Source organism: Malurus melanocephalus, unplaced genomic scaffold (assembly GCF_030028575.1).
Source record: "Malurus melanocephalus ecotype Western Australia unplaced genomic scaffold, MMel_1.1 scaffold_171, whole genome shotgun sequence".
In the NCBI taxonomy this organism is placed as follows: Eukaryota; Metazoa; Chordata; class Aves; order Passeriformes; family Maluridae; genus Malurus; species Malurus melanocephalus.
The window spans coordinates 396,271-415,530 of record NW_026623403.1 but is presented as its reverse complement, the minus strand read 5'-3'; the positions used below and the strand labels follow the sequence as shown (position 1 = coordinate 415,530).

The following is a 19,260-nucleotide window of genomic DNA, read 5'->3' as shown; positions in this document are numbered from 1 at the left end:
TTTGCATATTCTGATTTGAAGTCATCAGGAAAAGTCACTTTCAATTTAAATTTCCATAAAGTGTTATTTGTCCAATACTAATAAATGCTGAACACAGCTGTTAAAGGAAAAACTAGCTTAACTAACTCCAGTTAAGAGTTCACTGAGGTTTTATTTCATGTTKTGCTGTTAGATGGTTTTGCCACAGTGTTCCTGATTCTTTTTTAAGGGCCCCTTGAAGATGCCACTGAGGATGAAGAAGAAGAGTGCCTGTCTGAGGAAAATGATACTGTCTCAAAAGAAGACTTTCCATTGGAGGAAAGCTTTTCTGCAGAGTTTGAGCCTGAAAATCTGAGCTGTGAAGAAGTGGAATACTTTTGTAATAAAGGTAATCATTGTAGCCAACCTCTTGAGAGAATACTGGCCAAACTGTCCAATGGGTCAAAGAGATTTTTTTGGTTTAAAATGCACAAAACCCCCTATTAATACTACCTTAAAAATAAGAGGAGTCATTTGTGAAGTCAAGTCTGGTAAGGGGTAAATATTGAAGTATATTGAAAGAAAGTGTTCAGGGACATGAATCATCATTCCCTTAATGTTTTCCTCCAAGTGTTATTTTCTACATATTTAACTGTAGAGAACAGGGCCCAGAAGTCAATTATTATCAGATCTGAAGCTAACAATGCAGCATGTCTGTTCATTGCTTCTCTGCCAAGGAAACATTGCTAGGAAAATAGTTTGTGTCTGTAGATTCTAGGATTAAAATAGAGCTTACTTGCTATAGAATTTATTACGCATAGTAAAAGACTAGTGATTTGTGAAAYGATAACTTTTGAAGTTGTAGATACCTTTTTGGTGCATTTGTTACTTGCAAATTATTGAAGACTGAGGTATTTTAACATAAGACAAACTGACACCTTCTTACCAGTTCAGTCTGCAAGGCTGTGCTGCTTCCCATTSAGCTGACAGGAAAACACACTGCTGTTGTTTAGGACATTGAATTCTTCCTGCCAGATATCCACTTGATTGTTTTATTGTTTGTCTTCTGCAGGTAAGGATGACTATCAAATAGCTGAAGTTGTGAAGGTGTTCTTCTGTTAGTCCACAAATCCCTCAGGCATTTGGATATTGATGGTTTCTCTGTCTTTCTGTTCTTTAGCAGATACTGACATACATTTTGTCATGATAACTTGATATGCTTCTGCTTTTGTATTATTTTCATCTGTCTTGGACAAAATCAAATAAATCCATTTGACGAGTCAAGTGTTGTGACTGCAGAATATTAGTCCTTCCTAGAGAGTCTTTAGTCATCGGTGGGAAAGGGTTACAATCTATTTTCTACATGTTCTCTACGTAGCTTAAAAATACTTTTTACAAAATAATTTACATTTTGTGCTACAAGTTCTTGATGCTTAGCAAGTCACCCTAAGAGATCAAAACAGTCTAATCATAGTTTGGAGTTCAACTGCTACAAATCTTACTGTGAGGGTAGACCAGAYTGTGAATAAATTCTTTACAAACAGAAATAATTTAGTACTGTTGTACCTGCGATGTGAACAAATACTGCAATTACTTTGTGTTCACTTGTTCGCCTTTCAGACACCATTTTCCTTAGCTAGAAAAAGGTACTGCTTCTGTTTAAATAAATATTCAAACCACTATGTGCATAATTGTATACTGGCGTCTCTTGAATTCCTCCTGTCAGCAGTGAAATACTATGGCCCCCTGTCAGTTCATATCATATCAGTTTGATTTAGTTCCCTTTCTGTACTTCWTACTGCATTTCCAGGGCCCATCAGTGGAAAACACCAGTGGATTTCRGGTGAAATCAAGAAAAAARATTATTTTTTTCTYTTAAATAGCAGTCAATATTGCAGATTCACATTAAATTTCAATTTAATTTGGATCTTCCCTGTAATAAACACATCTTTCAGGGAAAGCACTGAATCCAATACTGGCTATTGTATTAAAGAAAATCAGGAATAAAATGTCAATAAATTTAAATCTRAATCTTCATTAACTTGATTATATGTTTTATTAAGGACATCTGATTCTTCAGGCTAAAAAACTTCTGACTTCCCAGCAGTTTGTAAGTGTGTTGTAGTTGTAAAAGGATCTTAAGCCTCTCCAGGGCAACTGCTGCAGAAGAAAAGTTGAAAAGAAAATTTCTAAGGATCAAGGGACACATAGAATTTCTAGTCTATCTCCATCTGAGGCATTGTGACAAAAAGTCACAGTTCGAAGGAGGTTTGGGATATCCCTGGAAAAGGATGKAATGGGAGACTAGAAAAGTGCTGGGTTTTTATTAATGTCTCAGCTTCTGTTTAATGTCCTGCTTCTTCAGGGTCACATCTTAGGTGCCATTAGCATGAGGCTGCCTATATTTTACTGAAGATAAACCCTAAGAAGACAAAACTAATCTGGATAGCAAATAAATTTCTTTCGTGTCTTTTTCTTAGTGGAAGGGTTTGTGATTATATTGTATAATACATACTAAAAATTCAACTAATTCTCATAGGTTTTGTCATGAATCAGTTAAGAATTCATAGCCTTTTGTTTTTCTTTGTAGTGCTTCAGCATTGATATTAAAAGATGGTACTAGAAATAAGCTTTTCTTTTTTTCTTAGAAATATTTTTTAACATCATGAATGAAAATTCATTATGAAAATGAAAAAGCTTGAAAGTGAGATATGTACCAAACAGGTTAGAGAACAAATAAATGCAGTCTAATTTCTGTCTTGAGGGCCTGACTTTTGATTTTTCTGCTGCTCTGTGATAGTATTGGCAATCTGTAAATGACAAGTATTTTCAAATAAGAGGAAAACAAGTGTAGATCTTTTTTTTCTCCTCATGCAACAGGTTTCTTTTYCCCAGAAACATATCAGAACTAGCATGGGGAATCCATTGTGCTCTCTCTGAATTCTCCCCTTGCTGGCATGGACAGTTAAAGGTTCTAGAAAGTAAAGGTGTTTTCTTGGATATAAATTTTATCTGTCCTGTCTCCCTATTTCCCTCCCCTGGGGTTTCTTCCCAGCAGACACAGAACAGGAAGACAAATGAATAGCATGGCTTCCTGCAAGAATCAAGAGGCATGGGGAACAAGTGGCACAGCTGTTGGGGAGGAGGTGTTTGTGAGGCTTCATCCATGGTATGTTTTTTATACTCACCCAGCTATGTAAATTCAAGCCTAAAAGTGGAGGCTTTTTGCTATCCAAACTAGGTACTGAAGGCAAAAATTTACTGAAGTCACAATTCTTTCTGAGGAATGAGAATAGAGGACTTCCAGGTTCACAGCTTGGCAGCTTTGACTTTTTGACTGAAGAGATTTTCCTGTCAAACTGTGCCTGATGGTATTATAAGCAGAGAGCAGTCCCTTACTGTCTAAATTGCAAACAGGAACCTTTATAAAGCCATACTTGTCATTCCCACCTTATTAATTTGGGTTTGTGASATAGATTCAGCAGAATAGTTGCCAGAATTAGAAAGTGAAGGCGAAAGCCTCTGCAAAGTGTGAAGCAAATTAATCACATTGATTGAGCTACATGTCATTTTACAACTTCTCCATTTTCAAAATTTTGACTTTTGGCTATTACTTTTCCCTTCTCCTTTTGCTCGTTAATGGCTTTTACGACAAGGAATCTGGAAAATTCCTCCTGTCCCACACTTCTGCAATATCACAAAATTAACTTTGCTTCATGTGAATATTTATTCTTACGTGGCCTTCAATTTACACTCAAATGTGAAGAAGTGAACAACGGCTTAAGCATAWAAACATTCTAAGCTGAGATGGAAGTTTCCAACCTACTGTTTATCAGGGATTGCTTTAAGCTTCCAAATCTGATTTTTTAACCTTTTAGATGAAGAGCTTAATAATAGATGGCAGTTAAATGTGATTTGTTTCCTATTTTGACAGTGGGATTAAGAGAAAGGGAATATTTTGGAAACAGGATAGTGGTGTTCTTCTACAAAGCTGGACTGATCTCTGTCTTTGAAGTAGAAACAAAACCTTTGTGTTTACAACAAATTGAGGTACTGCCAACAAAGAGGGAGTATGATATCCACACAAAGTCTGTATTATCCTGGAATCTCCCTTGCTGATTTGTTTTTTTAATGTCCAGATAGTGGGTATCTGTAATCAATCTGTGTCAGATTAAGATGAATTCAGATTAAATTCAGATCTAGAAAATTTATTACTTACATTTCAGTATTTCAACAGGGAATAAGGAAAAAGTCATCTGTTTCCCATGCAGAATAGGGATAGGCTATATTTGGAAGCTAGGAAATAGAACATAAAGAATATATTTTGTCTACTGTAGTTGCAATAAGAAAATAAGGTGATGCAATCAGAGATGAGRAGAAGTGAGCTGGTGGCGTGATAGGGCTAATAATTACAGAAGGGCATATAGAAGGAGGAGAAAAACAACAGAACAGCACAAAGGCCAAGTTGAAGGTGTTGGGATGAAAATAAAAGTTCTAAATCAAGGTCATTTGTGAGGTGAAGTAGTTTATAGTTGGTTCTCTGATTGYTGTCATCCTGCCTAGATACTCTCAGGAAAAATGAAAAAAATGTTCCTGTCTGTTACTTGGAAAGTTTGCTATRCTCATATGGTGACATCTTTTCCTAGACAGTAAGGACAATAGGAGCCTTGGTTACTTCACAGTGATGGAAACTGGCTGAACAAATTACAGTTCCTTGTGACATTCCTGGCAGAAGGGTTCAACAAGGATTTAACTTTCTAAGGAAAAGTTACCTTGGACAAAAAGAGGCATTACTTGAGATTAGTAGATAGTTAAATAGCTGTGTTCAGAGAAGGAAAGAGGCAAAAGAAGAAAATGGAGGAGCTGTATAATCAAAAGAGAAAATGTTGGACTATTGCCAGAAGAAGGAGGCAAATGAAGGAATGTCCGTATCTGGTAACTGGTGAAAGAAGGAAGGTTCCTTTCCTGTTGCTTGCCAAGACAATTGTGTTAAATTCTCCTTTCTTGCTTGTGTGGCTGTTGCTCTCGTTCCTCATGTCGTATGCTTTCCATGGGTTCTTCATCACAAGACAGCATCCCTCAGGGGAAAGCATTTCACTGACCTTAAAACTCCTGGAGGCAGATGGAAAAGCAAATGGCTTCTGCTTCCCAATGTTAATGCTGATTCAGTTGGTGTCATAGGGTGATAGGGAGGATACATGAGATGGGATGGAGAGAGAATGTTTCAGCATGCAATGATTTTAGGATCTATAGCACACACTGCTGTGTATGTCTGTAGCGATGTATGTTTATCATTGGTTGAGTGGTTCCAGTTCCTAATACACTGGAATCTTTATTTTAGAGGAAGAGGGAAATGAGAGGAATCCCATGCAATCTGAAACTCATATACAATTGCAAGTCAGCAAGAAGAGAATTCAGGGAATAAATGGCCTGCATACTGAGTATATAGCTGTTTCTATATTGTCATATTGTGCTTGGGCAGGAAGGGATGAGTCTCACACCTGAACTGAGTTTACTGCTCATGTGCATATACTCAYGCTGATGTACATTGTTACTGCCAGACCAGTTTGGGACTGGAATTTTTTTAATGTTAAACTATGGGACATGATTGTGCAGCCAGGCTTGAGATCCAGGGAAACAGCTGTGGTGTGATTCTTAATGTGAGAAAGCCTATACAAAGCTAAGTTAGTCTGTGTATTAAYCTTTCCCCTCATACTTCATGTGCAAAGCTATCATACTACCATCTATAATACCAGCCAAACTCTGAACACCCTGAAAATGATTTCTGTGTGTCCCTTTTTCCTCTGGAGTATGACTTTGTGTATATGCCTGTATGCATCTGTGTAAATATTCCTYGCTTCTTTCATGTTACGCATGTAGTGACTAACAATGTGCTTTCTGTTTCCTGCTTCTGGATCAAACAGTACATTTRTGCTTTTTTTTTYYTTWWTTTTTTTCACCTTTTTTTAATCAGAAGCATTTTGATCGATTTTTTTTCTTTCCTTTTCAGTAATGGATTTCATGACAAATTTCTACCACTTTTGCTATAGCAAGYGGAGGATCAGCACAAGGCAGCTATACCGTAATCACTTTGAGCTCAATAAGGAGATCTTTACAGGCAACTTTGTTCTTATTTCTTAACGGGATTAAGAAGCTCAGCTCTTTAAATTCTTGCATATAACACTGACATTTCGGGGTGTGTTTGGACCAAGGAGTTCAAAGAGAAGGAATAAAAAAGAAAAGCCAATATGACTTTGTTTTTTACCTTGCTGCAGGAGCTGTTTGTGCAAATCGCCTATAAGCTTATTGACCTGAATCTTTGACTCCTTGTTTTCTCTGGATTTGGCTGGAGTGTAGACACTGATAGAGCACTGATAGAGGTGATTGCACAGCCCTCGGCTTTGCTTGGCACCAGACACCCCTCCCTCCCTGAGCCTGACATTATCTTTCCCTGGCAATACTTCTGTTCTGCTGGAGCTCATATTGCTTTAAATTTTTTWAATTTATTTTAATTCATTACCTATTATTTATGTAGGCTTTCTGACTAAATGAAGAAAACATTCATTCTTCTTGGTAATCAGAGACAGAAGAAGGCATGTATCTGTTTTCATCTCCTAGGATAACTAGAATATGCATAAGAACTCAYAGCACTACTCCTTCCAAAAACACAATAGCTGCCTCTTGCTGACTTGTCTGTATGTTTTCTACAGGAGGTTGTAGTGAGGTCAGGGTCAGTCTCTTCTGACATTCCTGCAGTGAGAGGATGCAAGAAAATGGTCTTAAGTTGAAACAGGGGAGATTCAAATTAGATATTAGAAAAACATTTTTCACTGTTAGGCATTGGGGTGCTCCGGCGTTGGAATAGGTTGCCCAGAGAGGTGGAGGAGTCACCATCCCTGGGGGTGTTCAAGACACATCTGGATCTGGCTCTGAGTGTTGTGATTTAGTRGTTTAGGGGTTACAATGACAGTGCTGGGCTTACAGTTGGACCTGATGATCTTAAAGGTCCCTTCCAGCCCTGATAATTCTGTGATTCTGATCTTCCATACTTTTTGTCAGATGCTGAATACAGACAAAGAAAGGAAGGGGCTTCTGTGATAACAGCGTTTGAACGATGCTGAGTCAGAATTAGATTGGATCCTAGCAGGATAAAAGGAGATCCYTTTCTTCTGAACATCAGCATTTGCCTTGTGCTTTACCTCTTAATGGTTTCTCATTCTTTCCTGCTACTGGAGCTCAGAGGATCACTTCTTTTCCTGCTAGAAGGGAAAAGTAATATCTGAATAGGTTGGAGTGATTTTTTTTTTTTGTTGTTTTCACCTTTCACGGAAAGCATTTAAAGGCTTCCAAAATAAAAAGTACAAGTTTGTCTATTCTGTACTTCTTTTCATTTACTGCTAACCCATGTTTAAACCCATGTCAGTCCAGCTGAAACCTAGATATTAACATCAACTTCAATTGAATAAAAATTTGACCCAAGTTAAACAAGCAAACYCTTCTTCTAATCAAGACATTAAATAATTGGTCATCAAGCAGAAAATTATATCTCAAAAAGAAACTAAAAAGCTATGTTTCAAGGAATAAATGCATAGATCCAAATAGAAAACATTACTTTAACTGTACAGAATTAAAAAGTGGGAGAAACACTTAAACAGCTTACTCAACTTTAAGCAGTTTATCAAAGCAACTCCAGCCTTTTCAGTCAGCACATTTTTGGTTTTCTTAAGAACAATGAAATTCTGAATTCTATCACAGCCAGGGATAGAATTCACGAAGGGATTATTTGGCTACAACAAGTAGTGTAATGTCCTCTTTCTAGAAAGTCACAAAACTTGAACTTGGAYTGACTTAAATTTGAGCTCAAATTTGACAGAATATGAATTGCAAATTAATAAAGGTAATCTTCTTTAAAACATGAAATGCACAAATGACAAATTTCACCACATGTTCTTAGTTCATGTGTACAGTACATTTCTAATTTTATTTGTAATGAAGGTCCATTTTGTCTTTTTTTTTTTTTGTCTGATTTGGAGTCCTTGATACAAAAATTCTGAATATTTCTGAAGCGTTCTGAGACATTGTTGAAAAAAATTCTTGTCAACCCAGGCCCAAAAAGAAGATTTACTCACAGACTGTGTACTATATGGGTATATTTGCATTAATTGAACTCTGAAAGGATAAGTAAAAATAAATTTAGCTAATGCCACATGTATGACATCATTGGATAAATATTGATAAGACAAATATTATTGCTGGATAGACACTTCTGCTGGATAGAGGAAAGAAAGAGCATATTTATGACTGCTAAGTCTTYTTCTTGGGTTTGACTCACAGAACTCTAGACTGGTTTTGAAATCATGTGTAATACAACATATATGTAGAAACACACCTGTAATTATAGGGAATTGGCTGCTTTTGATATTGAAGCATCTGATGTGTTGATTATTTCAAATGAAAACGTCTGTTTGTTTTCAACAATTTAAATTAAAATTTCACTGTATAGGAACAGGYATCTATTGCTACTTGTTATGTAGTAGTTTATGTGGAAATCACAGGAAAACTGGATTTGTATATGATAATGATTTCAGCTGCAAAGTACAAAATGAGGTTTTCTTGGTTGGATGAAGAATTCTTAGATGGAATATTTCTGCAGTAGGAATGGAATATAATTAAATTGAAATATGAACTTGCAGAAAAGCCTTCAAACTTAGAATWTGAAACTTGTTAGAATTTCTCTGAAGTAATCTCTCTGTTCTGCTGCAGTCTGGTTTAGAATTTCATAGATTGTTGATTTCCATTGAAACATTTTTTGAAAATTATGTTAAGCAACAGTCTTTATTTGTGGCATGCAAATATCTTTCAGAAAGTGCTTCTGCTGCTTTTCTAATCAGTGTTTAGAGCTAGGTAGTTTGAAGCCCAGGTTGGTAATTGCATATGTCTAATAGGGTTCTTGTATTTGAAATTTTAATGGGGAAAGATTGAAAAGATGCAAGATATTTTTTTTTTTTTTTTTTTTTAAATCAGTGGAATCTCTTGGGTAGTGAGTATATCTGAATGATCATTTTTAGCACTGGTGTCACTAGAACTGCTCCCTAAAAATTAGAATTTTTTTTTTTTTTWAAAACCTCATTAATAAAAAGAAAGTCTGGAATACAATTTAGAGAATGCTTCCACTGTTCTGCAGGAAATACATTTGAATGAGTGATCCTTGTCTTGAAAGAACTTCAAAAGCAAACAGTGGTGATAATGAGAACATATCAAATATGTAGAGAAAGAGGAAGGCCAGACTCAGTTGAGATGAATGTGCTGCACAGCAGTGTCTTATCCCAGGAGGAAAGTACTGCGGCTGAAATGGTTAGAAATAATTGACACTGCTTTTTAACATGATCACTGTGCTGAAATGTAATGTGTCAAGATGTCGTTTTATTAAACAAAGTGGTGATTTTAATGGGAACTAAAATAATTTCATAGCACTGTTTTGGAGAGCTAACGACTTGCACGTATGTAGGCACTTGCCAACACAGGGGTATTCATGGACCAAGACTAAAATTTAGGGTAAGAGGCAGTGCATTGTTTCTTGGACTTACTGGATAAATAATTCTGAGAGTGCTTAGGGCCAATGGAAACATAGTTATTTCAAGTGAGGTTTATCCCARGAGAAATTAGGATTGTTAATCAGCATCACATAAAACAATAATTGCTTGCAAAGAAGCCAGTATTGAGGTGGTTAATAGAATCTGAAGTAAAACGCAGTAGATTAACTTGTTCAAGTGCTGCTTTCTTTCAGGTACGTTACCAAGTCAATCATCTGAGGGCCAGATTTTGCTCATACTTTCCATATTTGTAGAGTAAGGTGTCTCAGTTGATTTTTATGGGTTTCACTGAAATTATCYCTGATATATATTTCAGATGAATTGATAACAGTCTGATAGTGATAGCACCAGATCCCTCCTCTGTCTTTCTGCCATTGTAAGGCTTGTAGAGTAAACCCATTTCTATGGCACTGTACCCACTGTGGTTGTTTATCTTGTCTTCACATCATTTGGCAAATATGGCAAAGTGTGGAAACATCCTCCCAATTTATTTAGTATTTTATTTTCACAGTTCTATTACCATTCCAAAAGCTTGTATATTTTTTTTTTGTTGTTGTTGTTTTGCATTATTTTACACCCAGAATGTTTTATATCTGCTGAAACCTCTATTGCCATTACAATTATAGTTAAATATATACATAGAATACTTTAAAAAGAGATAATCCACAAGAAGGTTAGTTAAGGCCTGATAGATGTCATTGGTATTCTTAAAAATAGTGTGGGTTGTTAAAGAGTAAGTTACATCGAATGAATTAAGTACTTATATTTTAAGTTGCAGATGGTTTATTTCAAAGTTATTGAGTGTGGCTTCTGAAGAGAGGTTCCTGGCAACAATTCTCAGCTCACAATGTGTTTCTTAGGATTCAAGAGCAGGATTATCAGTGTGTGCAAGCCCTGTTACTGRTTGCAGGCATTGAGATAAAGCAAATAACAAAGGACAATTTTTGATTGCTGATCTATAGCTTCTGAAGCTCTGGCATCCAGTKTGTGTATATAGTCTCAGAATCCTTTGGTTGTATCTAGAATTACTGCTGCCATAGCCTGTGGCAGAAAGGAGTGGGYCCCTTCCCACTTCACAGCCAGTTGCACTGGGATGTCACCATGCATGAGGTTATGTCCTTGCCAAATGAAAGTCTACAGTGAGTGACTCCCCAAGTCTTTGCATCGTGTCTATTTTTTCTTTTGGCAATACAGAATGCTTCAGGCTTTGCAACTATTTATTTCTGAATTGATTTATTATAATTGAGAAGTGATGTTTCACTCTGAACAGCTGTATGAGGATGTTAACAATTTAAGTTTACATTTATGCTGCCAGGAAGAAGGAAAACAAACTGAATTTCAAAGTTTTRATGTTCTCTCACTCTAATAGAAGCTGCTCAGTGCTTTTTGTGACTGGTRCAGTCCTTCACCCAAAGCTGTTTTGTCTGATGATAAAACCATGAGTATGAAGCTTGCACGTTTTTCATCTCTTTTATGACCTTATCTTTTGTGAGYGGCTTCTGTGAAGGTATCCTGACTATAGGAAGCACCTGGTAAAYATACATGATATCTATGCCATGATAAGCAGTTGTGAACAAGAAAGTAGATCTGTCAGTTCTGAACTGTTCATTGTTAAAARTGCTTTGTTGATTTAGCTGATTGCAAAATACATTATAGAGTGCCTAACAGCTGCTATAACATTCCTAGTCRAGAAAGTTCAATAGTTGTATTGTACGAGACTTTCTGTAAAAGCYTAATACTGATAGGAACAGCATGGATTAAAACAGCAGGGTTGAGAAGAACTGCTAACCCATGTGCTTCTTTAAAATACCACAACTACTTGTGGTACAAGCTGATTAAGTACAAATTGGGAAGTCTTTAATTTGTTAAAAAGATTAAAGTGAAATTACTTGTTAATATTCAAGTCTCTCTTCCGATTTGTCAGTGTTGTCAGAGATGTTGGAGTTCTCTCTCTCTCTCATGTTTTTGGTGATATGTCTCTTTTACAGTCTTCAGATTTACTGCCCAACTTTACCACCTCGAATTGTAGTGAATTGTCTATTGGATAAACACTAAGTCATTTAAACCATATTTAAAAAACTTGAACTGTTTTTGAAGAGCAGGAACAGACAATGCTGGAAAGAAATTATAAGGTCAAGATGGAAATTCTATCCACGTTAGAGTATTGAAGTTGTTTGAATAAGGTTTTCTTTTCCCCACTTAGTTAAGCAGTATTTTGTGCATTCAGCATTTCAGCATAAGTCAGAGATTTGTTTCACCCAACTTTAGCTGACTAAAGAYAGGTTCCTAGTCTAAGCTGTGTGTTTAAGAGGATGATTCATTTCAGCTCTCTCTGACACCAAGAGGGGTCTCATATCTCAAGGCATCCTAGAATAGGATGAATCACCCAGGAGATTTCTTTCTTCCTCTCCCATAGGAGTGTCTACATGAGTTGTCTGGATTAGCTTAACTTTCAGGCATCTGAGGTTAGAGGTGATRAGTTCTGCTGAAAGTGTAATTTTAATACCAAACATAGAGAAGTAGTGGAAGTTCTAGTAGATTTACTTGACTCATGAGTGAACATAATTTATGGCATTTTGTGTGCTTGCTCATAAGAGTATTTTTTCATGCAATGATCGTTTTAAGGACAGAATTCACTTCCCAGGCTTAGTTGCTAGAAGGAAAAACTTTAACAGAAGCAGGTTTTGCTTCATTTTAGATTTCTTACAATTGTTATTTAGCACTCTTTGGTGTTGGTGGGAAAAAAATATTTCTCCTTTAACTTAAATACAAAATGTAATTGAGCAGCAAAATAAAGAAAAAAGCATAACAAACTCCAAAATAATGGGATTAGAAAGGAATCAACAGGTTTGTAGCAAATGGGTAGAATATATAGGCAAAAAGCACTTGATTGAATTTGGAAGATAGAAATAATTAGTGTCCTGGATCCAATTAGATKTCTACACTTGTAAATTGAAGAACAATGTAATCAGTTCTAAAACAAATAAAAAAAAATCTTATTGAGACTGAAAAGTAGTCAGTGACTGGACAGAAATGGTGAAGGATGGAAAGAAAATAAATTCTGGAAGAAAATAAACTASTTTGTGCTAAACAAATGTTAGTTTCTAAAATAGCATTAAGTATGGGGAAAGAAATGAAAAAAAACTTGAGAGATGTTTTGTTATCAGCTCTTCTGCTAAGCCTGCTTTTGGCTTTTTAAAGTTGCAATGTCTCCAGAACCAAATGGATTGTCTTGGTTGCCCATTTCAGTCTGACCTTGATGCTCAGYTGAGCCTGGGATAGGCTTCACTCCCTGATGGATTCGGAAATCGACAGTAATGTACCATTTGTTGGTGTCACCAGCAGATTGGAGTAGTGTGGGGGAACAGAAGAAATCAGTGTGGTGATATTTCAGGTGTGTAATGCATGCACCTGGCAGCTGGGAATAATAGGAAATATCAATGAAAATAATTMAGAATACTTCTAGATGCAAAGCAAAGTTTTCCCTAATGTAAATTCTACACATTTTATCAACTCTGTTTGTGCAAGGCATGCATTAGTTCATGAAAACTTGACTACAAAAACCATGTAACACTACACTTCATGAAAGACTGAAAAAGCAAGTTAATGGAAAGTTGAGTCATCTGCTAACATACATTTTCAGATCTTTCCTCATCTCCCAGATATTAATTACTGTGTACTATAGTTTGTGTACCTTAGCTGTAGTTCTGTCCTTTTGCTTTTCAGCCTGATTTTTTCACCTAACTTTATCCTCTTTTAATTTTATTAGTTTAATTAGTTTGATATTCTGGTTGGTTRCACTGATTGGAAGAATGCTGCTGAAATTTGCAGGCTAACACCAGGTTGGAATATATTATAACTGGAAAAACATAATATTTTGGAGGTTAAATCATCTGATTATCTGATTATCTGTGCTTCTTTTCTGTCTAAAAGAACTATTATATCTGAATTTTGCTGTTGTTCTGATTTAGTACRTACAACTCTACAGTGAAGAAAAACATTTRCATTCTATACAAAGAACATTCTGAGAGCATTCTATGGTGGTTATACATCTTGAGTTAGAAAACAGAAATTGCCCTTGCTATGAAGTGCTTTATTTTTGAGAAAACTGGAGTTGATTTTGCCAGGTCTGAACTTTGGAAAAATTTCCTTTGTGTCTTTCCAATAAAAGACATTTCTTTTCAGCTTTAAGTAGCTATGAAGATAGAAATATGAAGGTAAAAATATCCAATATGTTCTTCAGTCCACCCAAAGAAAGCAGAGGTCTGATTACTACAAAGTAACTATACAAATGCTAATTCAAAATAGGCTAGTTGCTTTAAAACAAATAATTGCWAAAACTGCTTAGCAGAAACTTGATAGCTTTTCCAGCACATGAGTATTTAGGATTGTCTTCTGAAAGGTAACTTCAGATTGAACTGAAGCCCCTGAATTTCAAATGCCTGGGTACAATTATACAGTCAATTTGAGACAAAAAATTATACTAGATATTTTTGTTCTATTGAARTTTTGTTTTACACACTACAAGTGCCTATGACCATTCTGGACAATGTTTTTAGTGCCACAAGGAAAATGACCTATAGTTTTGAAATCAAACTCTGGAGTGATTGTTGTGTTGGTGTGAGTAGTAGTTTATCAGGCTCTTACACTTCATATTTCAAAAAAACTGAGTTTTATGAATGCAAGGAAGAATGTGTTATTGCAAGACATTACATGTGCCCACGAAGTTAATACTTTATAGTGTTTGTATATAATCATRTACTTGAAAACTCTGGGTCACAATCTTATCTGGTATAAATATAGCTCCAGTGATAACGTATGGGGATCTGGCATGGTTTGTTGTAATCACATTTCTTTACCTATGTTGCTAATTAAAGCTTTTGTTATCGTGACTGGGGAAAAAATTACAAGTTACTGCTTAATTGCTGTGCTTTATGCTCCTTCTTGGTCTTCTCTTGTTAAATCAACAAAGGGTCTGATTTTTCAGATTCTAAAATACACAGTATTTGTTTTTCTAGTGCTGTCACTTTTCTATGGGTAGCCATTTTTTAAAAGTTTCCTTCAAGTTTGATAAAAAAAATAAAATGCTAATTAGTCCTATTTGACTGATTCAGTTAATTGTGTTGATTTGATATTTTTTTTCATTCTTCTTAGTGTCTTCCCATATATGAGTTTCTTGGATAGGTCAGTATTAAAAAATAATAATCTACAAATGAGTAAAATCCTGACCAGAAAAAGCCTTTAGAGATGTTATTTAACGTATTATTGTGGCCAGAGTATTTTGTGTTAATGCCTGAAACCCTCATCTTCTAAGTAGTTTTCATAGTGGTTATTTGAAATTATTTTTGCATGGAGTTTGTCTAGAGTATTTGTTTACCTGAAATGACTGCACTTTCAACAAGCAGTTCTTCAAACAAAAATTAGTCCTCTCTAAAAATTTAACCTTACCGTAATTTTCTTTGTGTCCTGTGTATGACCTTGTAGAGGGTAGTAACAGGAGTCCGGCAGGCATTTCCAGACACTTCTGGATGGTGAAAATTCAAAGTTTCATCAGAAATGTAGCATTTCTTTTATTTAAAGCTTGAGAGGGAGAAAATTACTTTAGGACTTGATAGTATATTATGACTTTTAGGACAAATTCTTTAAATGCTGAAATACCATGGCTTAGCTTTCCACTAGTTGTGTGATAAAGCAGAATGTTTAGTGGACCATATTTTCCAGTGTCATTTATCTGCAGTGCATAGGAAACACTGAGGTGTCAATTCAAGAAAACCCATAACTGAAAGCATTTGTTCCTGGGGGGCAGCAAGCTGATTTATTGGTCTCCTTTGTCCATGCAGAATTGGTGGCTTTTTGTGCTTTGGTTTACAGAGTTAAGTGCAAGTTGTGATTCTGGTTTTTAAGCATACGGAGTAAACACTGTTTTCTAAAATTTTCTCTCCATGGAACTGGAAGTATGGGCACTCAGGGCTTCTTTGGGTCAGTGGGAACTCACGAATGTTTACATGTCTAATTTTTTTTTTTCATTTTCTCTTTCTTTATAGACATTAACATGTTTTCACTTAGGCATGTAAGCAGTTGTTTGGCTATTACAGGAGCTCTGCTTAAAAGTCACTATTGAAATATGTCATTACTGTATTTTTTTGATGTTTTTTTCAGGCAATGAAGAAGGCATCCAGGAGGCAGCAGAATCTGATGGCGATGCAAGGTCAGAGAAACCAGGGCAGCTTCCTGTGGAGACTGAAGATTGGGATGGTCCAGGTAGGGAAAAACAACTGAAAGTCAAGAGAAATTTCTTGAACTAGACTCCAATATTTGTTAATTTCATTATTTTAGATCATTATGCTTTGCATTTATTTTTAATGGACTACCTCTTTTATGATCCCTTGGGTTCCAGGATATTGTCTGGTAAGTACTAAGATGAAGTGCTTGAGTAAAAATGGCTTTGGTTATACCATTTTGTAAATTGTTCAACACAAAATGYCTTATGTACTTGCTTGATGTAAATTAAAATATTCTTGCTGCTTAGAGTTTTAGATTTAAAATTTATCAGTTAGTTCATTCTTCCATGGTTGGATTAAGGCAGAAGCTTTTCTGCTCTGTTTTCTGAGGCCTGAAGACCACCCAGCCTGTGTCTCTTCTCAAGCTTTGTGCCAATATTTAGCAACATGTTTAGCTTAACAAATAGGTGTGATGTCTATTAATATTTTCAATGACTTTTTTTACCTGTTTGAGCCTGACAGGAGTCATTTAGCAAACCTGATCATTGTTTTCAGTGGAAAGAGAAACTCAGACTGCAGTCAATGAAGTGTTAGAATTTCACATTAAAACAGTAATTCAAGGTAACATTTTCTACTATGTGAGTGAAGATGGTGCAAGCATGTCATTGCTAAGATGTAATGGTTATATGGCAATACTTTCAAGTATCTGTTCAATATAAATATGTAAAACCTCTGTTACACTGTAAAAGTACCTAAGGCAAAGGGGTAAATTGTATTTCTCAATTAGGCAATTCTGCAGTTGAATGCAGTGTTTTCATGGGCATGGACTTGGGAATAGGCCTTAAAAATCCATTATATTGAYCATAATTTAATAAAACTGTTGCAAAATGTGCATCTGAAGCCAAACATGCTCTAGCAATATCTGTGTCTCTTATGGAAATTTTTCCTCAAAAGGATGAGCACATCAGAAGAGAGTTCCATAACCGTTCTATCAATAATTTATAATGCAATAATCATATTTTCATTAGAAAAATTCCTATATTTCAATCACATTTTCATCCTTGCTTGATTTTGCAAATTACTGTATGCTCTTCATGAAGAGAAGAACAAAACTAATGGCAATTTTCTGAAACCAGCAGCTGGAAAATACAATGCAAACAAAAAKGAAGACATAGTCTATCTAATTATTATGATATCATTTAAAATGTTTTCTGTGGCGATACACAAAGAACTTGGTATTCTATATAAAGAACTATAATTTTATATGAAGACAAGGTTTAGTATTACACTACTGTACATTTAAAATAATGCAATATACATATGTGGATATGGCAGAATGGCTTTTTCCAGCTGCATAGTAGATTTGAAGGCTGTCAGTACTTAAAATGTGACTTGTTTTTAATTTCATTATAAATAAAGTTTATCTGAAATTTCTATTTTTTTGTTGGATTTTGTGTTTTTCAGCACATGTGAATATGCATTTTGTGGGCTGTTACTGCTTTTTATATGTGCTACCTTTTTGAAAAGTTTCTGAGATCTTGTATGACACCGTGGAGTAAAAGGAGATTTTTTTCATTTTTTTGGCAAAAAATTCAGTTAAACAACAGGACGTGTGTACTTCTTGTAATATTTATTGATAGCTTTGACACTGGATAAGATGGAAATCAGAGCTGAATGTGGGGAAATTCTTTTTGACACCTGAAAACTGATGACTACCAGTATCAATAAAATTAAATATTTTATTTAAATATTGATTCTTTACTAGGGTATAATACATCTGAAAAAAGAAATGTGTATATACCAAATCCCATACTCTACATCATGCATTAAATCAAGTTGGTTATTTATTGATATGGAAAAGGAAGCAATCAACAGAAGATAACTTTCAACCATGCAGTACAAAGATAACGTCTCTCTGTTTTTTGGAAAAAAAAACAACAAACTGAAATATTCTGCTTATTTATGAACATMTTTTGGCTCAGCACAAACAGAGCCATTGAAAACTTTGATTCAACAAATTTACCAGCTGTCAGCCGAGGCACAACCTCAAAGAGCAGATGATGATACAGTGTTTGTTATCTCAGCTGTCTCTGGTCTCCTTACCTTCTCTGGTGAGGAAAGTTCCACCTCTGAGAGGCAGAGCTCTCTCAGAATCCAACAACTGTGTTCTGCAYGATACAAGTTGCTGTCAACTGATAATGTGAACTGTGACAACTCAGGAATTTATATAAATAGTAGAGCTGTTTTGTTATTTTAATATTTTATGTCTTTTTTTAGCACTAAGGGAACATATTGTGACTTTCAGAGACAGTACTTGCTGGGAACTAAAAAATTAAGCTTCTGGCAATAATTAAGAGTTTTATTTGTTTGAAAATTTGCATTTTGAAATGGTTCATATGCATTCCTAAGTCTTTGTAATTAGAGTATTTTTTATGAACAAAAATCTAAACTTAAATGTGCTGTAGCTTCAAAGTCTTTCTGCTGGAGCACTTTCAGATCACAGAGTCTTGTGACCTTCACTGACCATCAAGGAATTTGAGAGACACTACCTACTCTGTGTGGCTGCTTCGAGTGTTACCTGAACATTTTTCAACCACCCTCAATTTTCATTGTTSTTGTCTTCAATTTTAAAAAATTCTTTTCAATGAGAAGACTAGTCTGAAATAATGGAAATTGAGGTCAATAGGCTGTGTATGAAGACAGTGAAGGATCTGATCCTTTTTCTGTTACAGCCAACAGAAAAAGTCCAATGAGTATAACGGGTGCTTCAAAACAGCATGAGTGGGGTTTAACACATTTTATGTAAAAAGACTTAGTTTTGAAATGTGGAAGCAGAGCTACTTTTATGGCCTTATATGTACTGTTTGCCTTGGTTCATGGAGATACATAATTCTAAAGCCTTTGTATCATTCTTAGGATGTCAGTGCATGTGAGGGCAGTGCTTTAACACAGAACAAACAGAAGGCAGATCTCCTTTATGGTTTCTACAGATCACCCATCACATCAGATGATCGTTGATCATTCTGGTTTCTACTGGCTGTATGTTTCATTCTTCCATAGCAGAACTTCATTAAAATCTCTCAAAATTATTTGAAGCAGAACTTCATTAAAATCTCTCAAGTAAAATTGTTAAGCCACATATAAGGAAATTATATATTATATTCCAACTTAAAAGATAAATTGTTTACAGATTTGGAAATAAATGCCTGTTTATCATTATCCAGTGGTCATGCTTGTAATGGTGGATACAAGTTCAGTCCATCATTTTTCATTGTAAGAGACAGAAAATATGAACTCTCAAAAGGAGAAAGGTTTTGAATTAAGAAGTATAAATTATAACTTAGGAGTGTTTAAGAAAAAAATTTTAGACTTGTTTTGTATCAAAAACTATAGCAAAAGTGAAAGCAATGTTGATCTTACCTAGAAGATAATAAAAAACTATAGCAAAAGTGAAAGCAATGTTGATCTTACCTAGAAGATAATACAAA

The 19,260-nt window shown here is 35.3% G+C and overlaps 1 protein-coding gene across 1 annotated transcript in view; it reads left to right on the top strand.

The window, feature by feature from the left end:
- ZFPM2 (zinc finger protein, FOG family member 2) overlaps positions 1 to 19,260 on the top strand; it is a 302,885-nt gene that overhangs the window by 56,826 nt on the left and 226,799 nt on the right. The window contains exons 2-3 of the mRNA XM_057372442.1: positions 209 to 367; positions 15,711 to 15,812. Of these exons, the coding sequence (XP_057228425.1) occupies positions 209 to 367; positions 15,711 to 15,812 (261 nt within the window). The remainder of the gene's footprint in view (positions 1 to 208; positions 368 to 15,710; positions 15,813 to 19,260) is intronic.